The 15,998-nt window shown below is 36.0% G+C and overlaps 1 protein-coding gene across 7 annotated transcripts in view; it reads right to left on the minus strand.

Annotated features, from left to right (window-relative positions):
- Positions 1 to 15,998, minus strand: part of CNGB3 (cyclic nucleotide gated channel subunit beta 3) — a 273,696-nt gene that overhangs the window by 40,597 nt on the left and 217,101 nt on the right. For all 7 annotated transcript variants that reach the window (XM_042973520.1, XM_042973525.1, XM_042973523.1 and 4 more), the window contains one exon: positions 1,788 to 1,871. In XM_042973520.1, coding sequence (XP_042829454.1) covers positions 1,788 to 1,871 — 84 coding nt within the window. The remainder of the gene's footprint in view (positions 1 to 1,787; positions 1,872 to 15,998) is intronic.

Here is a 15,998-nt window from a genome sequence, read left to right on the forward strand (position 1 = left end):
GCAACCAACGGAATGGGAAAAGATATTTGCAAATGACATATCGGACAAAGGGCTAGTATCCAAAATCTATAACGAGCTCACCAAACTCCACACCCGAAAAACAAATAACCCAGTGAAGAAATGGGCAGAAAACATGAATAGACACTTCTCTAAAGAAGACATCCGGATGGCCAACAGGCACATGAAAAGATGTTCAACGTCGCTCCTTATCAGGGAAATACAAATCAAAACCACACTCAGATATCACCTCATGCCAGTCAGAGTGGCCAAAATGAACAAATCAGGAGACCATAGATGCTGGAGAGGATGTGGAGAAACGGGAACCCTCTTGCACTGTTGGTGGGAATGCAAACTGGTGCAGCCGCTCTGGAAAGCAGTGTGGAGGTTCCTCAGAAAATTAAAAATAGACCTACCCTATGACCCAGCAATAGCACTGCTAGGAATTTACCCAAGGGATACAGGAGTACTGATGCATAGGGGCACTTGTACCCCAATGTTTATAGCAGCACTCTCAACAATAGCCAAATTATGGAAAGAGCCTAAATGTCCATCAACTGATGAATGGATAAAGAAATTGTGGTTTATATACACAATGGAATACTACGTGGCAATGAGAAAGAATGAAATATGGCCCTTTGTAGCAACGTGGATGGAACTGGAGAATGTGATGCTAAGTGAAATAAGCCATACAGAGAAAGACAGATACCATATGGTTTCACTCTTATGTGGATCCTGAGAAACTTAACAGAAACCCATGGGGGAGGGGAAGGAAAAAAAAAAGAGGTTAGAGTGGGAGAGAGCCAAAGCATAAGAGACTGTTAAAAACTGAGAACAAACTGAGGGTTGATGGGGGGTGGGAGGGAGGGGAGGGTGGGTGATGGGTATTGAGGAGGGCACCTTTTGGGATGAGCACTGGGTGTTGTATGGAAACCAATTTGACAATAAACTTCATATATTGAAAAAAAAAAAGAAGATCTTAAAAAAATTTTTTTTTAACATTTATTCATTTTTTGATAGAGACAGCATGAGTGGGGGAGGGGCAGAGAGAGATGGAGACACAAAATCTGAAGCAAGCTCCAGGCTCTGAACTGACAGCACAGAGCCCGACGTAGGGCTCGAACCCATGGACCTGACCGTGAGATCATGACCTGAGCTAAAGTCGGACGCTTAACCAACTGAGCCACCCAGGCGCCCCTGTATGATGTCAATTTTATAACAGAATATTTATCTACATCAATCAGTATAAAAAGATAGGTTGGAATATATGAATAGTGGTTATTTCTGGGTGGTGGAATTTTTGTCTTTATGTTTTTATGTGTTTTCCATTTTAAAAATAATGAGCATGTATTACTTTTGCAATCATAAAAATCATAGTAAAATTGAAAAGAATGTGGCATTAATTATCCATTAATTGGGTGAGCGAAATAGAGGTAACTGATATCTTGCTGAAGACATAAAAAAGGCAGAATCACCTTTCACTTCTATAGCTTTTTTCTCCACTTTAAATATTTGGCATTAATGGGGTGTGGCTATTGATTTACATTTATACAAAGCAACTTTTCACACTACCCACACTTATACCCTATAAGTAATGAAATCCATATTGTCTTGTTCCATTTTGAACTCTGAGAGAACATTCTTCTTTTACAAAACTGTGTATCATAATTATTCCTATACTATGGAATTCAGCCTGGAGATTCTGTTTAAACTAAGCTCTTGACCTATGTCTGAACCCCTTAAATGCACTTATTTACTATTTGTGCATTTGAAAGATAGCACGCACTCACCTTTTTGCAGACAAAGTCACCAGGTAAATAAACAGTGGATTTCAATCTTAGCAACATGTCATATATCATTTGTGTATCACAACCCTAAAGAAAAAAATAACAAAAAGAAAAATAATTTTTACAGACACAGCTACAAAGACAACATTCCAAATAACTTTAAAAGGATATGAAAATAAATAGTAATAAAGATTGTCTGTGTTAACACTAAAATATTAATTGCCAATGAATATGGATTTGTTTTGACCTAAAATTTAGAAAAAAAACCAACCCAATAGTTTGAATGCAAGACTTTGGATCCCTGGTCAGATAGATTTGGGTTCTAATCCTGTCTCCACTACCTATTGCTATGGAATCTCTAATGTCCTCAGTTTCCTAACCTGTTAAATGGGTACTAATTCACAATGATAAAATTTTAGTCATGTAAAACTTAACATAATGATTAACTAATGATGGATATTAATGATTAAGATAATATAAGCGATAATAATTGGTTAATACTAAGATTGACAGATAAAAATCAAAATCTGAATATTTTTATTTTTTATAACATCTTTAATACTTTTGTTAAGTATTATTATTTAACTGTCAAGGCTTCTATGTCTGTCTTTACCAACTTATTTATCTTCTTAAAGGCAGAGTATCTGTATATAATAGATACAAAAGCAGTACCTATTGAGTGAATGATGTTCATATCCACTTTAATAGTGTAAGAGACGAATTTGACTTGTTAGGATATGTGTCTAGATTTGTGGTGTGCCCAGAAAATTATAATTTATTGGGACACTTGGGTGGCTCAATCGGTTTAAGCATCTGACTCTTGATATCAGCTCAGGTCATGATTGCACAGTTTGTGAGACTGAGCCCCACAACCAGGCTGTGCATTAACAATGTGGAGCCTGCTTAGGATTCTCTCTCCCTCTCTGCCACTTGTGCTCTTTCTCAAAATAAATAAACATTAAAAAATTATAATTTATCTATTATGATAAGGCAAAGAAGAATTGACAGATGCTTCAAAAATGTTTTTACATAGTGATTTTGAATCTTTTGCTTTTGCCAAATATTGTTATTTATTTTTCTCTCATAGCTGCTTTCCTTTTGTGATTGGTCCTGCCCATCCCTTAGGGAAACTATTATTTTGCAGAAAACTAGTCATAGTCAGTAGCAGAGGAATGAGGAGGAGACACAAAGGGCGTACTCCCAATTTGTGGATTGGATGATCATTCTTTTAGCAATCACGAGTTTTCCATAATGACTTCAGTAGCAAACACTTGACCTAGATCCATCTGAAATTTAGACACTGGGTTTGCTGAATGATAAGGAAAGTTAATAATTTATGATTGAAGTATCTTCACGTAGCCATTGGTGAGGAGCATTCAAATGAATGTGAAGTTAGAATTTTAAAAACTTATGTGAGAAAGTATAGCTTTTGGTTATCCAGGATAGAAAAAAAGGCCAAGGCCGACAAGAATACCTTAATACAGCCCAACAAAAATTGATGAAAAGCTGCTATGAGCAAGCTTTTTTACATGCCCTTGGAGCTATGAAAGATGAAAGAGAGTAAGCTAGTTGGGATGATGTTTTAAGTAAACAGAAAAGCTGTTATTGATGATCGAAGTGAATCATGTTATAAGACATTCCAGTTAAATATCTGTAAAACTTTTAAAAGGAGGGGCAATTACAACTTCCCGGGAGTGGGGATAAGAGGGTAGGGAAACATCAAGAAGTTGCTCATATGGATAGCACAATTTGAGTCAGTTGAAGAGGAGTCTAATTTGTATTTGCAAAAACACAGAAAGGTTTTTATATGTAAAGGAAAATTTGCCTTTTCTTACCATGTTATGTATTTTTTTGTGCAAGGTATATGATTTTTATTTATATTTGTTTTATTCCTACCATGTCTCAGGTTATCATATTTGCTAAAGCAAATGACAAACATTAATTTCTTTCTAAATATTGTGCTTATTTTGTTTTTAGTAAAAATTATCTAAATATATGGCTCATATACCTGATTTCTTTTAAAGCTGTCATTGGTTCAGAGTAATTTCATTTTGTAAATTGGTGTTCTGATCACTCAGAACTCTTAAAAACACAAACAAACTTTGGATTCAACTTAGGATCTCTCCCACTAAAGAAAGTTCATGTTCTTGATGTTTTAGAGAAAATTCATTAGAAATATATTTCAAAGTTCTTAAGCTTAAACATGTTTGGAGTATCATTGCAATGGAGCTAACTCTCAATTATTCATATTCATGGAGAAGAATAACACTGTAAATAATCAGAAATAGAAGATCTAAACAAATCCACTTACATTTATTTTCATATGTGCAATTTGAATATTTTGGCATTAAGTTTTACAATCCTAATTATAATTTTAGGCCAAAATTAAGTTTTCATTCCTTGAGAAATTCCTACTGGAATGAACTTTGATGAAAATTCCCAGCTGTACTAAATAATATTCATAGGAGTTATTAATGATTTTAAATGTTTTCCTATAACCATAATTCTTGTTCTATAAATGCACAGAGATGTGTGTGCAGTATTTTTTTCAGTACTGGAAAAATTGGAAACAATATAATGCCAATCTGTGGACAGATAAAAATGTTGAAGATTTGTAAGTTGGATTACCATACAGTGGTTAAAATAAATAATTCAGATCTATGTATATACAGATATGATTGAACTTGACAAAAAATGTGAGCTGCACACAAAAGTAAGGTGTAGAATATATTCACTATGACTCCAGCTATGAGAAAGTTACACAAAATAGGCCTTGATGTTTATATAAAGTAAAATTATAAAAATGAGGATTAGATGGATACCCTTGAAATCATCCTAATGGCCACCTCTGGGAAGGGGAGGAGAATGGAATTGGGGAGAAGAATGGATGAGATGTCAGCTTGACTTTTATTAATTTTAATGAAAATAAAGTAAAACACACATCCTGAGATTGTTTGTAGGAACAGAATGTCCTTTGAGGAGGAATACGTTTCATCTTTTCTTTCTATCCTTCAGGTTAGCTCACAGGCAGAAAGCACTAATAAAGGAAACCCAATCCATGAAAGTGTTAGACCAAACTAGGAGATAAGCTCTAAAATAGATAAGCAAACAATTATTGCTTTCCTCAGTCGAAATGTGCAAGTGCTTACAAGAATAACTTTTAGCTTATAGTTTCGATTTCCTCAAAGAAAAACATCTGAACTGTTATAAATATGAATTTTTATTAACACATTTGCATAGAATATGTATCAATTTATGTAAACGGAACATAGCAGCTGTATGTAATAAAAACTTACAGTTTACGTTTTATCAATGAAGTGATTCTGTTTCCTAATTGCTTCATGGACAGGTGCCACTGGCCTTGGGGCCGCTGTGATCTAGAACTAGGTCCTTCTCATCTGTACTTAGACGTAGCTAATGAAATTTGCATTATGAAGTTGTTATAGTTTATGTATATGAGAACAATTATCCCCACCCTTTGAAAATGATTATTTTCTTGGGATACACTTTGCTCCACTATTGTGTATAAAAAGAGTTACATCCCAGGGCTACTGTTTTCTTTCTTTGTAATGGCAGCTCCATTTCTTTTATAGAAGCCATTAAGAAATTTTCTGATTTACTGGAAGTGAGAGCACAGTCATTGTTTCATAAATGTACTTTTTTCTATAAAGTAAGAGTATCTGTATAAGTATCAACGTTAACATTATATTAATAACGTTTGTATTAAATTTTACTATTTTCTTATCTTTACTGGTTTTATTCTTTCAACCTTCCTGTGATGCCTGGCATTAATTAATTTGTTATTACTCCTGGTTATTGATGAAGGGACGGAGGCTCAGGAAGTCTATTGACTATTTCCCTAAGGTCACACATGCAATAGATGTCAGAGAAAGAGAATCACCAGTGTGTGTGTGTGTGTTGTTGTTGTCTTTTAAATCTATCTTCTGAGCAACTGAGGACTGGATATGTGTATTATTCACTTTTGTACCCCCAATGTCTCACCAGTATTTGGGGCATGCTAAGCACTAAATAAAGATGGGCTGATGTATAAAACGAAGTTGTTAGAGATTATTCCATTTGCAACAATGGGAAATTCAGTGCTATATGAATATGTGCCACAGATTCGAATAAAGATTCTGGAGATCTGGACAGAGTTAAGAGAAATTCTATTTTTATTTTATTTAAAATATAACATATAGATTAGATGGTGTTTCCTGTACCCAGAAAGTTCTTTTAATAATGGTAAGCTCTGAACACTACTGAAAAGCTGGCAACATTTATTTTTGGAATGACTACTTTCTCAGTCCTGTAGGATGCCTCCAGTTCTGGGCTTATTCCTGCTTAAGTTCTTTGAAACAGAACTTAAGATGTTATCAGTAATTTATAACTCACTGTGACTTTAAGTCATCCTTAAGTATAAACAATAGTCTTCCTTGGGCTTTTCTCAGCTCAGACTTATTATAAAAGGAAATGCTTTGTCCCATCTTAGACTCCATTCCTATTAAGCAAGTGATGGGTGATATGTGTAGAGCAGGGAGTTCTAAATCCAGTTGCCCATGCTATTGACTATGCCAGTCATGTACTCATTGGAAGCTGTTGGAAGCAATGAAGTCAAATGTGATAATAATTTGCAAGTTACTATGTCATAACTTTTTGAGTTCTAAGTCATGTTGGACCCAACCCTATGCTCAATATTTGCAAACACTTGTAAAGGTCACGTCCATCAAGTGTTCCTTGAGAAGTGACAATAATTATATTTTTTCTGAGCTTCAGTATTACATAGTCAAAGTGGGAAAGTCACAAGTTGAGTGAAACCCTGTGGATAAATCCAATCCATCTTCCTATGTTCAAGCAGGGCCACATGAAGAAGATGATTTTACCAGTGTAGAAACTCATGTGTGATTGAATCAGTTTTATTTTTCAGTTAGTAATATGGTAATAATAACAACAGAATTTACTATGTGGCAGGAATTGATATAAGCATTTCATGTTTTGAGTCACTTCATCATTGCACAACCAAGGGCGTTATTATTTAGAATTTCCCCACCTTATTGAGAGTCACTGGAGACTAAGGAATATAGGGGTATAGTATCTGGAGTGCCCCACTAATGCTTTAGACAGAGGAACTGTTCAGGGTGTATAGTTGAATGGAATTCATCTGGGTCATAATCTCATTGTTGAAAATACTTTAAAAAGTCTAGCAACAATACCTTATTACTGATACCACCAGGGTAAAAATATAGCTTAAAAAAATGAAATATAGTAAGTCTAATTGTAATGCTCTGATTTGAAACCCTTCAGAAAAAATATGTGGTGGCGTAACTGCTTAGGATGTTACTACTGTGGGGTCCGTGTGATTGGTAGAAATAATGGTGTCATTTCCATTCTGTTCCTGACTCAGTCTGTCACTCTCATAGAAAACTCTTCCCCTGCATCTTTCCTACCCCTGAAGCCAAAGCCTTTCCAGGCTCGCTTGCCTCATAATCACAATGAGTCATGGGTCTCAGTGAGGTGTCCTGTTTGGGATCAGTTCTGCAGTTTTACTTTAGCAGCAGATAGTGAGAAACGGTGTGCTTTCCTTGACAGACTGGTGGTGCCTACATTCTCATTTTGGTATCTCTGGATCCCTGATTTCTTACTGTTAAGCTCTGTTTCGAAGAGATAAGATTTAAATTCTGACCACTAGGTGGAGCAATAGAACTTTTATTAAATTCTCTCTGATTGATGGTAATTTAGTGGTAGAGGCAAAATGTGATTTCCCTAGCATCTTATTTGATAAAAGATATTTAAAAATCGTAATCAAAATAATAGATCATAAGAAAGTAGAGAAAACTGCCCAACCTTATAGAAATGATGTGTTCCTTATTAGCTTAATACTTGAGCTTGGGCTGTAATAACATGCAATCTGCAGGGAAGAGAGCCATTTTTGTGAAAAAATTTTAAAAAATATTATGACTATTCATCTCTAAGCTCTTTAGAAACTCTGAAAACACCATGTAGAAGAAGCAAATTTTACTAATTAGCCACAACTGATTGAAGCAAAGTTTTAGTAAAATCCTGTTACTCTCATTCTATTTGCCTTGACTGAGAGAAAGAAGAACCACATGAGATTCAGGGTTTTTTCTTAGTAGGAGGATAGGAAAGTGTGTGTGAATTTAGGTATCTGGGTGTGAAATTGATGTGCTAATACTAATTCTGTGAAATTGCTGAAGAATTGCCATGAGCTAGCATTGTTTTTTGCCCCTAGGAAAAATTTCTCTGGTTCCTCAGCATCTTACACTTATCCAACTAAGGTTGCTGGGGAACTGAAAACCAGCATCATAAATGGGTTAAGTTCCTAGACTGTGGGGTAAAAAAAATCTGTGTTCAAACCCTCTCTCATTGCTTTGAGATCTATGGCCTCAGTCAGGTAAGTAATTTGCGCTTTCTGTAAAATGGAGATACTAATAAAACATTTGTTAGAGGTGTGTTGTGAGAATTAATTGACAGAAGCAGATAATACAGAATAGTACACAGTCAGAACTCAATAACAGCAGCTATTATTATTTTTGAGAAGACACATGTATCAATTTTCAAATTTGGCATTAGCAATAGCTTGGTTTCTTATCTTTGACTTGATTATATTACATATAGTTCTGACAGTGCTTGGGGACCCTGATGGTTAATTTTATGTGTCAATTTGGCTAGGCCATGGACTTCTCAGATATATAGTCAAACACCAAATGTTACTGTGAAGATATTTTTTGGATGAGATTAATATTTAAATCATTAGGTTTTGAGTAAAGTGTGGTATACTCCATTATATGGGTGTGACTTATCCAATCAGTTGAAGGCGTTAAGAGAAAAACAAGACTGAAGTCTTCTGAGGAAGACAGAATTGTGTTTCCAGACTATTTTTGGACTTGAGCTGCACCATTAACTCTTCTCATGGTCTCCAGCCTGCTAGCTTGCCCTGCAGGTTTTGAAGTTACCAACCCTGAGGATTATATTAGCTAGTTTCTTACAATAAATCTCTCTCTCTCTCTCTCTCTCTCTCTCTCTCTCTCTGCATATCTTATTGGTTCTATTTCTCTGGAATATCCTGACTAATGTAGAGGCCATGAAAGAATTGGGTATAGCAAGGTTTATGGTAACAGTAATGAGATTGAAGGATCAAAAAAAGTATGGACAATTTTCATGTAATGTTGTTCATATTATGATTTATAATACTCCATTATTATATTACTTTTGCTAAAGCATTACAACACTCACTGTTCCACTAATATGTAAACAAATTTCACAAGGCTAAAAGGAAAGGAATATAAGCACATTTGTGCTTTTTGCAGTTTTAAAGAAATTTGAATATAATATAAAATTAAAGCAACAGATATATGTCTTTTGAAAAAACTCGAAGCAAGGTTATTTAGCATAGAATCATTCCCTGCAAACAATTTCTACTAGATCTGTATCCATTGTCAAATTTACAAAATGGAGAAAAGTCCATATGAAAATTTTGACTGAAGGCCCAAGAAACAAACTTAAAATATCCCTTAAGGCATCTTAAAATAAATCTTCGTAAGTTAAATGATTTTCAAATACTTTTTATTTCCCCTAATCTGGAAGATTGAAAATACACAAAACATGCCTGCTAGCCTCCAATCTTGGTGCCAGATCTCTCTCTCTCTCTTTTTTCTCTGTCTCTTTTTCTCTCTCTTTCTGCTGGTCTGCCTTTTAAAGATATGGAAAATTCACTTTCAGGAAGAATTCAAGGTATGGAAGTTTTCAACAGTTGACAGTCATCTTTCTTTGTTACTCTTGGATATTCTGGTCTATTCAGTGTAGTTCCATTTCTTGTCTTTGTAAAACTGAAATCTACACTGTCAGTTTTCTGCTTTCTAGCTTTCTTTCCTTATAGGATTGGGCCCACACTACCTACAGGCTTCACTGACCTTTCTAGATTCATCTTTCGTTATCATCCTATGCACTGGCCGTAACTTCTTATTCTGTAAACAGGTTATAATTTCCCATGCTTGTGATAATAAGAAGGCTCCTGCCCAGGAGCTTCCACTTCCTCACCCTGTAGACTCCTAAGCATCTTTTGCACACACATACTTCAAATGTTCTCTCCATTGTGCACTCAGCCAGAGAGCATAGGTGATACTCTGCGAATGTATGTAACTGATAGAAGCAACACCAGACTCAGTTGGGTATAATTTATGAGGTAAGGATGTAGGATTACCATTCAGCCTATTTTCGCCTTAAGAAAAATAACAAATTTGTATAAACTACTAAGACTGCCTTCACGAAAATAAATTTAGAAAAATCCCATACCTATTCATTTTCTACTTCATTTAGCTTTAGAAAAAAATAACCCTTTTTACTTAACAGAAATATAAGTGGAAATGGGTTCTTTCTGGAAGAAAATGAATTTTTAATGGAAATGTCAGGAAAGAATGAATCTAAGTTTATATACAACATTAGTAAGATGTGAAGATTTAACCTTTTTTTCTCGATCAGATTTTGCTGATTTTATGGATTAAAAAAAACATATGTTAGCCTCAGAAAAAACTCTGAGGCTAAAAACTGATAATTTTCCAAATTAGAGATAATCCCATAAAAGTCATTGGTACATAATTTAAAGGTTTTGTTTTATTTTTAAAAGAGAGACAATTATGTTACTTGTTCTCAATTAAGCTAGTCATTAAGGTATAGAGAATTTTATAACATTTAAGAAATGTTTATTTATTTTTTGGAGAGGAGGGGCAGAGAGAGAGGGAGACAGAAGATCTAAAGTGAGCTTTGCGCTGACAGTAGAAAGCCCGATGTGGGGCTTGAACTCATGAACTGTGAGATTATGACCTGAGCTGAAGTGAGAGGCTTATCCAACTGAGCCACCCAGGTGCCCTGAGAGTTTTATAACATTTTAAAATGCTATTAAAATAATTTAGCTTCATGGCTTTCATATCTTTTTTGACCATACCCTATAGTAACACAGATATTTATGTTGAGCTCAGTATACACATATTTATATGTGCTTTAATTTAATTTACTTTAATTTATTTTATTAAAAAAAGTTTATTTGTTTTAAGAGAGAGAGAGCATGAGCAGGGGAGGCGCAGAGAGAGGGAGAGAGAGAATCTTAAGCAGGCTGCATGCTGTCAGTGAGGGGCCCGATGCAGGTCTTGATTACATGAACCATGAGATCATGACTTGAGCTGAAACTAAGACACTTAACTGACTGAGCCACCCAGGTATCCCTATTTTCTTTTATTTTTAAAGTAGGCATCATGTCCAGCACAGATGTGGGGTTTGAACTCACAACCCTGAGATCAAGACCTGAGCTGATATTAAGAGTTGGATGCTTAACTGACTGAACCACCCAGGACCCCATATATATGTGCATTTAAAGCTAAATAAAAGAAACAAACATTTCATAATATAATACCTACCCTTACTTATGTGTGAAGTACTCTGATATTTTCTCTTCTATTTTACATGCTTGTTGTGACTCCTTTAACTGAATTCATGATCCCCCCAGTGGATTGTAATCTGCAGCTTGAAAACCATTTACTTAGTTGAACCTGCTAACCAATGGAGGCATCTCTCTCCCAGTTTCCCTGATAGAAGATCAGAAAACTCTGTTTGTCCACATTCCATGATGCTTCTACTTCACTGGAGCTTCCACTGTGGGAGTCTCACTAGAAATTTGAAATTACTTTCCAACTAGAAAACTACTTTCATATAATCTCAGTAGTTGGCCTCAGTGCTTCTTCTCCTCCCCACACCCCTTCTCTCTCCCCACTGCCCCTCCCTCCCTTCCTTGCTAAGTAGCTATTCTCTGTCTAAAACTGTGCTGTGTCCAGTGAGTATCAAGACTATTAGGACCAAGCTTGCTCTCCAAGAGGTTTTACTTCTCTGTACAGGGCCTGTTGCTCAGAAATGGAGTTTACAGTTGAGTGTTATTTTGCTAAACAATATAGAGTAAGTCTCATTCCTTATCCATATAAGTGACTTTAATATATGTAAACTCTGCTCCTCTTGAATTTATTTTTTTCCCATAACTAAACATCCCATAACTAAACATTTTTGTTTGGGGCCATTCTTCTTTTTTTAATGGAAGCATAATGTATAAGAAGTAAAATATACAAATTTTAAGAGACAGTTGAATCAGTTTTGACAAATGAACACACTGTAGCTTCCATAGCAAGACAAAAAATTTCACCCCACAAGGTCCCCTTATGCCTCTTCCTAGTCAGTATCTTCATCCCTGCTCCCCACTAGAAGCAACTGTTGATTTGATTTGTATTATCATAAAATAATATTATTTTTAAGATCATCTTCTCACTATTTCCTTGGTTCACTATTCAACTCCTACCTCTTACCAGTAACTCTTAGCTTATCTACCTTGTAAAAGTTCTTAAAACGGGTTATTTGCAATGTTATAGGTTAATCCAGATGTAGTTAAAATAATCAAGAAAACCAAATTATGTTTGGTATAGCATTATACCAAATACAAACATGTATTATAACATTATAATACATAACTCTGTTGATTTATACAGAGTTTGAGGTCAGCAAAAATGCCCAGGTGTAAAAAAAATGTTGTGAAACTAGCTATGGCTCTTTTATATGTGTAATATTTCAATTTTCAGTCTAAATTTGGAACTTTACTTTTATGCTGTTGAAGTTAATCTTGGTTTTGCTCATTGTTTCAAAGTATTCAGTTAATTTTTAGTTTTTTAATACAACACATTTTATTTTATTTTATTAAAGTTTATTTATTTATTTTGAGAGAGAGAGAGAGAGAGAGAGAGAGAGAAAGAGAGAGAGAGAGAGAGTGCTGAAGGGGCAGAGAGAGAGGGAGAGAAAAAGAATCCGAAGCAGGCTCTGCATTATCAGTGTAAAGCCTGATGTGGGGCTCAAACCCACGAACTGCAAGATCATGACCTGTGCTGAAGCAGGATGCTCAACTGATGGAGTCACCCAGACGCCCCTATAATCTAACACATTTTAAACTGTTCCTTCTTACTTTGTGTCATCTGCCAATTTTAAAATCACATGGTTTATATCTTCACCAAAATCTGGATGGAAATCTAGAAGGATATATCAAGAAAAGAGTCCTAGGATACAGACTTAACTCTAGTATCCTATGGAGCTGAGGTGAGCCTAACACTGGGAGTGACTCTGCCCAACCATTTTACCATACAGCTTCTGCTTCTTCATTTTGTCCCCAATGGTGTTGATTACGTATTTTCAAGGCATATGTTTCTGTCTGGATTACATCTTCCTTTCTGTCTACACTTTTCAACCTAGGGGATCACATCCAGTCCCATGGCTTGAAATACATCAATATGTTAATATGCACAAATTTATTACTTCAGCTTGGATATCTCCCCTGAACTCAGATTTATTTATCAAACTGCCTACATGACATTTCATCTGGAGGTCTAACTCCCACCTCAAACAAACACATCCCAAAACAGAGGCCATTTCTAACACCCTCACCCTTCACTTACTCCAAAACTTCTTATTTTGCAAATGATATATTTGTTCTTCATGTTCCTCAGGCTTAAATCCATGGAGTCAGCTTTGCTTCCTTTCTCTCCCTGTCTCTGTCTCTCTCTCCCTTCACACAATCAACAGCAAAAACTTGGGCCTCTTCCTTTGAATATATCCAATATTTGGCCACTTCCTAACAATTCTACTCCTACTACTCTGGATCTGGTCTCTATCCTGTCTTCTATGGATGGTTGCAGTAAACCCTATGTGGCCTCCCTGCTTCCACATTTGCTTCCATGGTCTATTATCCACATTATAGGAGAGACGATCCCTTCAAACTGATCTTAAATAGGTCACTTTCTGCCTAAGGTCTTCAGTGGTTTTTGCATCTCACAGTACAATCCAAGGTCTATCCTACAGCTTCCAAGATCCTCTATTAATTTACCATCCCCCTTGACCTCCCTTTCTTTTATTCTCCTCGGACTATTCTTGCTTTCTATCACTGTGCCCTTGCTTCAGCTACCCTGGCCCCCTTTCAGGATGTTGCTGGCTCAGGGCTTCATCTTGTCTATTCTCCTGTAATATTGCCTTTCTGCCCATCCCTCCTTTCCCTCCTCCAATATCTGCATGGCTCATTTCCTTGCCTCCTGTAGTCCTTTGCTTAAATACTCCATTGTACTTTATCAGAGCAGCCTTTATTGACCAGTACCCTCCTCATCCGCCTTAGTCTGCTTAATTTTGTTCATAGAATTATCACCTCAAAACATATTTCATATTTATTTTTTATTTTCCTCTTTGGGATTTAGGCCCCATGTAGCAAGTATTTATTTTCAACAAAGTGGCTAAAATGATGCCTGGAACATGGTAGGAACTTAACAAATGTCTTCTGAATGAACAGATAATCAAATAGATAAATCAGTGCCATGCCACACACAGAATTAAATGTTAATGAGAAAAGTTTACATGCAGTACATTGCATTAAGAAGAGGAGAAAGCTGGGGCACCTGGGTGGCTCAGTCTTGGCTAAGCGTCCGACTTCGGCTCAGGTCATGATCTCACGGTCCGTGAGTTCGAGCCCCGCGTCGGGCTCTGTGCTGACAGCTCAGAGCCTGGAGCCCGTTTCGGATTCTGTGTCTCCCTCTCTCTCTGACCCTCCCCCATTCATGCTCTGTCTCTCTCTGTCTCAAAAATAAATAAACGTTAAAAAAAAATTAAAAAAAAAAGAAGAGGAGAAAGTAGTAAAATTAAAGACGCTCAAAAAGTTAAAAATTTCTTTGTTATTCATTCCCCCCCCCAAAAAAAAGCTTCTAAATTTGAATTTGGCCATCTAAAAACTCTAAATCCAAAGCATTTGTGACAGAAGACATGGTTAGGCACAATTCTCTGATTGTCAGACCAATCCAGAGCTAATTTGGGTCTTGTCTGTCACTCATTGCCAAGGTACATTCATAAATGGGAAATTGTGTGCATAGTAGGAAAGACATAAAGCTATAGAGTTTAATTACATTTAAATTAATTCAAGAAGAGCCTGAAAAACTCTTTTCTGACCGCAATTAGGAGAGAGTGGCTTCTAAAGAAGAAGTCATCTCATGATACTCTATATGGAAAACCCAAAAGATTCCACCAAAAAACTGCTAGAATTGATTCATGAATTCAGGAAAGTGGCAGGATATAAAATCAACGCACAGAAATCGGTTGCATTCCTATACACCAACAATGAAGTGACAGAGAAATCAAGGAATCGATCCCATTTACAGTGGCACCAAAAACCATAAAATACCTAGGAATAAATCTAACCAAAGAGGTGAAAAATCTATACCCTGAAAATTATAGAAAGCTTATGAAAGAAATTGAAGAAAAAACAAAAAAATGGAAAAAGATTCCATGCTCCTGGATAGGAAGAACAAATATTGTTAAAATGTCAATACTACCCAAAGCAATCTACATATTCAATGCAATCCCTATCAAAATAATGCCAGCATTCTTCACAGAGCTAGAGCAAATAATCCTAAAATTTGTATGGAACCACAAAAGACCCCGAATAGCCAAAGCAATCTTGAAAAAGGAAACCAAAGCAGGAGGCATCACAATCCCAGATTTCAAGCTATACTACAAAGCTGTAATCATCAAGACAGTATGGTACTGGCACAAGAACAGACACTCAGAACAGAATAGAGAACCCAGTAATGGACCCACAAACATATGGCCAACTAATCTTTGACAAAGCAGGACAGAATATCCAATGGAATAAAGACAGTCTCTTCAGCAAGTGGTGCTGGGAAAACTGGACAGCGACATGAAGAAGAATGAACGTGGACCACTTTCTTACACCATACACAAAAATAAACTCAAAATGGGTGAAAGACCTCAATGTAAGACAGGAAGCCATAAAAATCCTTGAGGAGCAAGCAGGCAAAAACCTCTTTGATCTTGCCCGAAGCAAATTCTTACTCAACACATCTCCAGAGGCAAGGGAAAAAAAAGCAAAAATGAACTATTGGGACCTCATCAAAATAAAAAGCTTCTGCACAGTGAAGGAAACAAGCAGCAAAACTAAAAGGCAACCGACAGAATGGGAGAAGATATTTGCAAATGACATATCACATAAAGGGTTAGTATCCAAAATCTATAAAGAACTCATCAAACTCAACACCCAAAAAACAAATAATCCAGTGAAGAAATGGCCAAAAGACATGAATAGACACTTCTCCAAAGAAGACATCCAGATGGCCAACT

This window comes from Panthera tigris, chromosome F2, assembly GCF_018350195.1.
Source record: "Panthera tigris isolate Pti1 chromosome F2, P.tigris_Pti1_mat1.1, whole genome shotgun sequence".
NCBI lineage: Eukaryota > Metazoa > Chordata > Mammalia > Carnivora > Felidae > Panthera > Panthera tigris.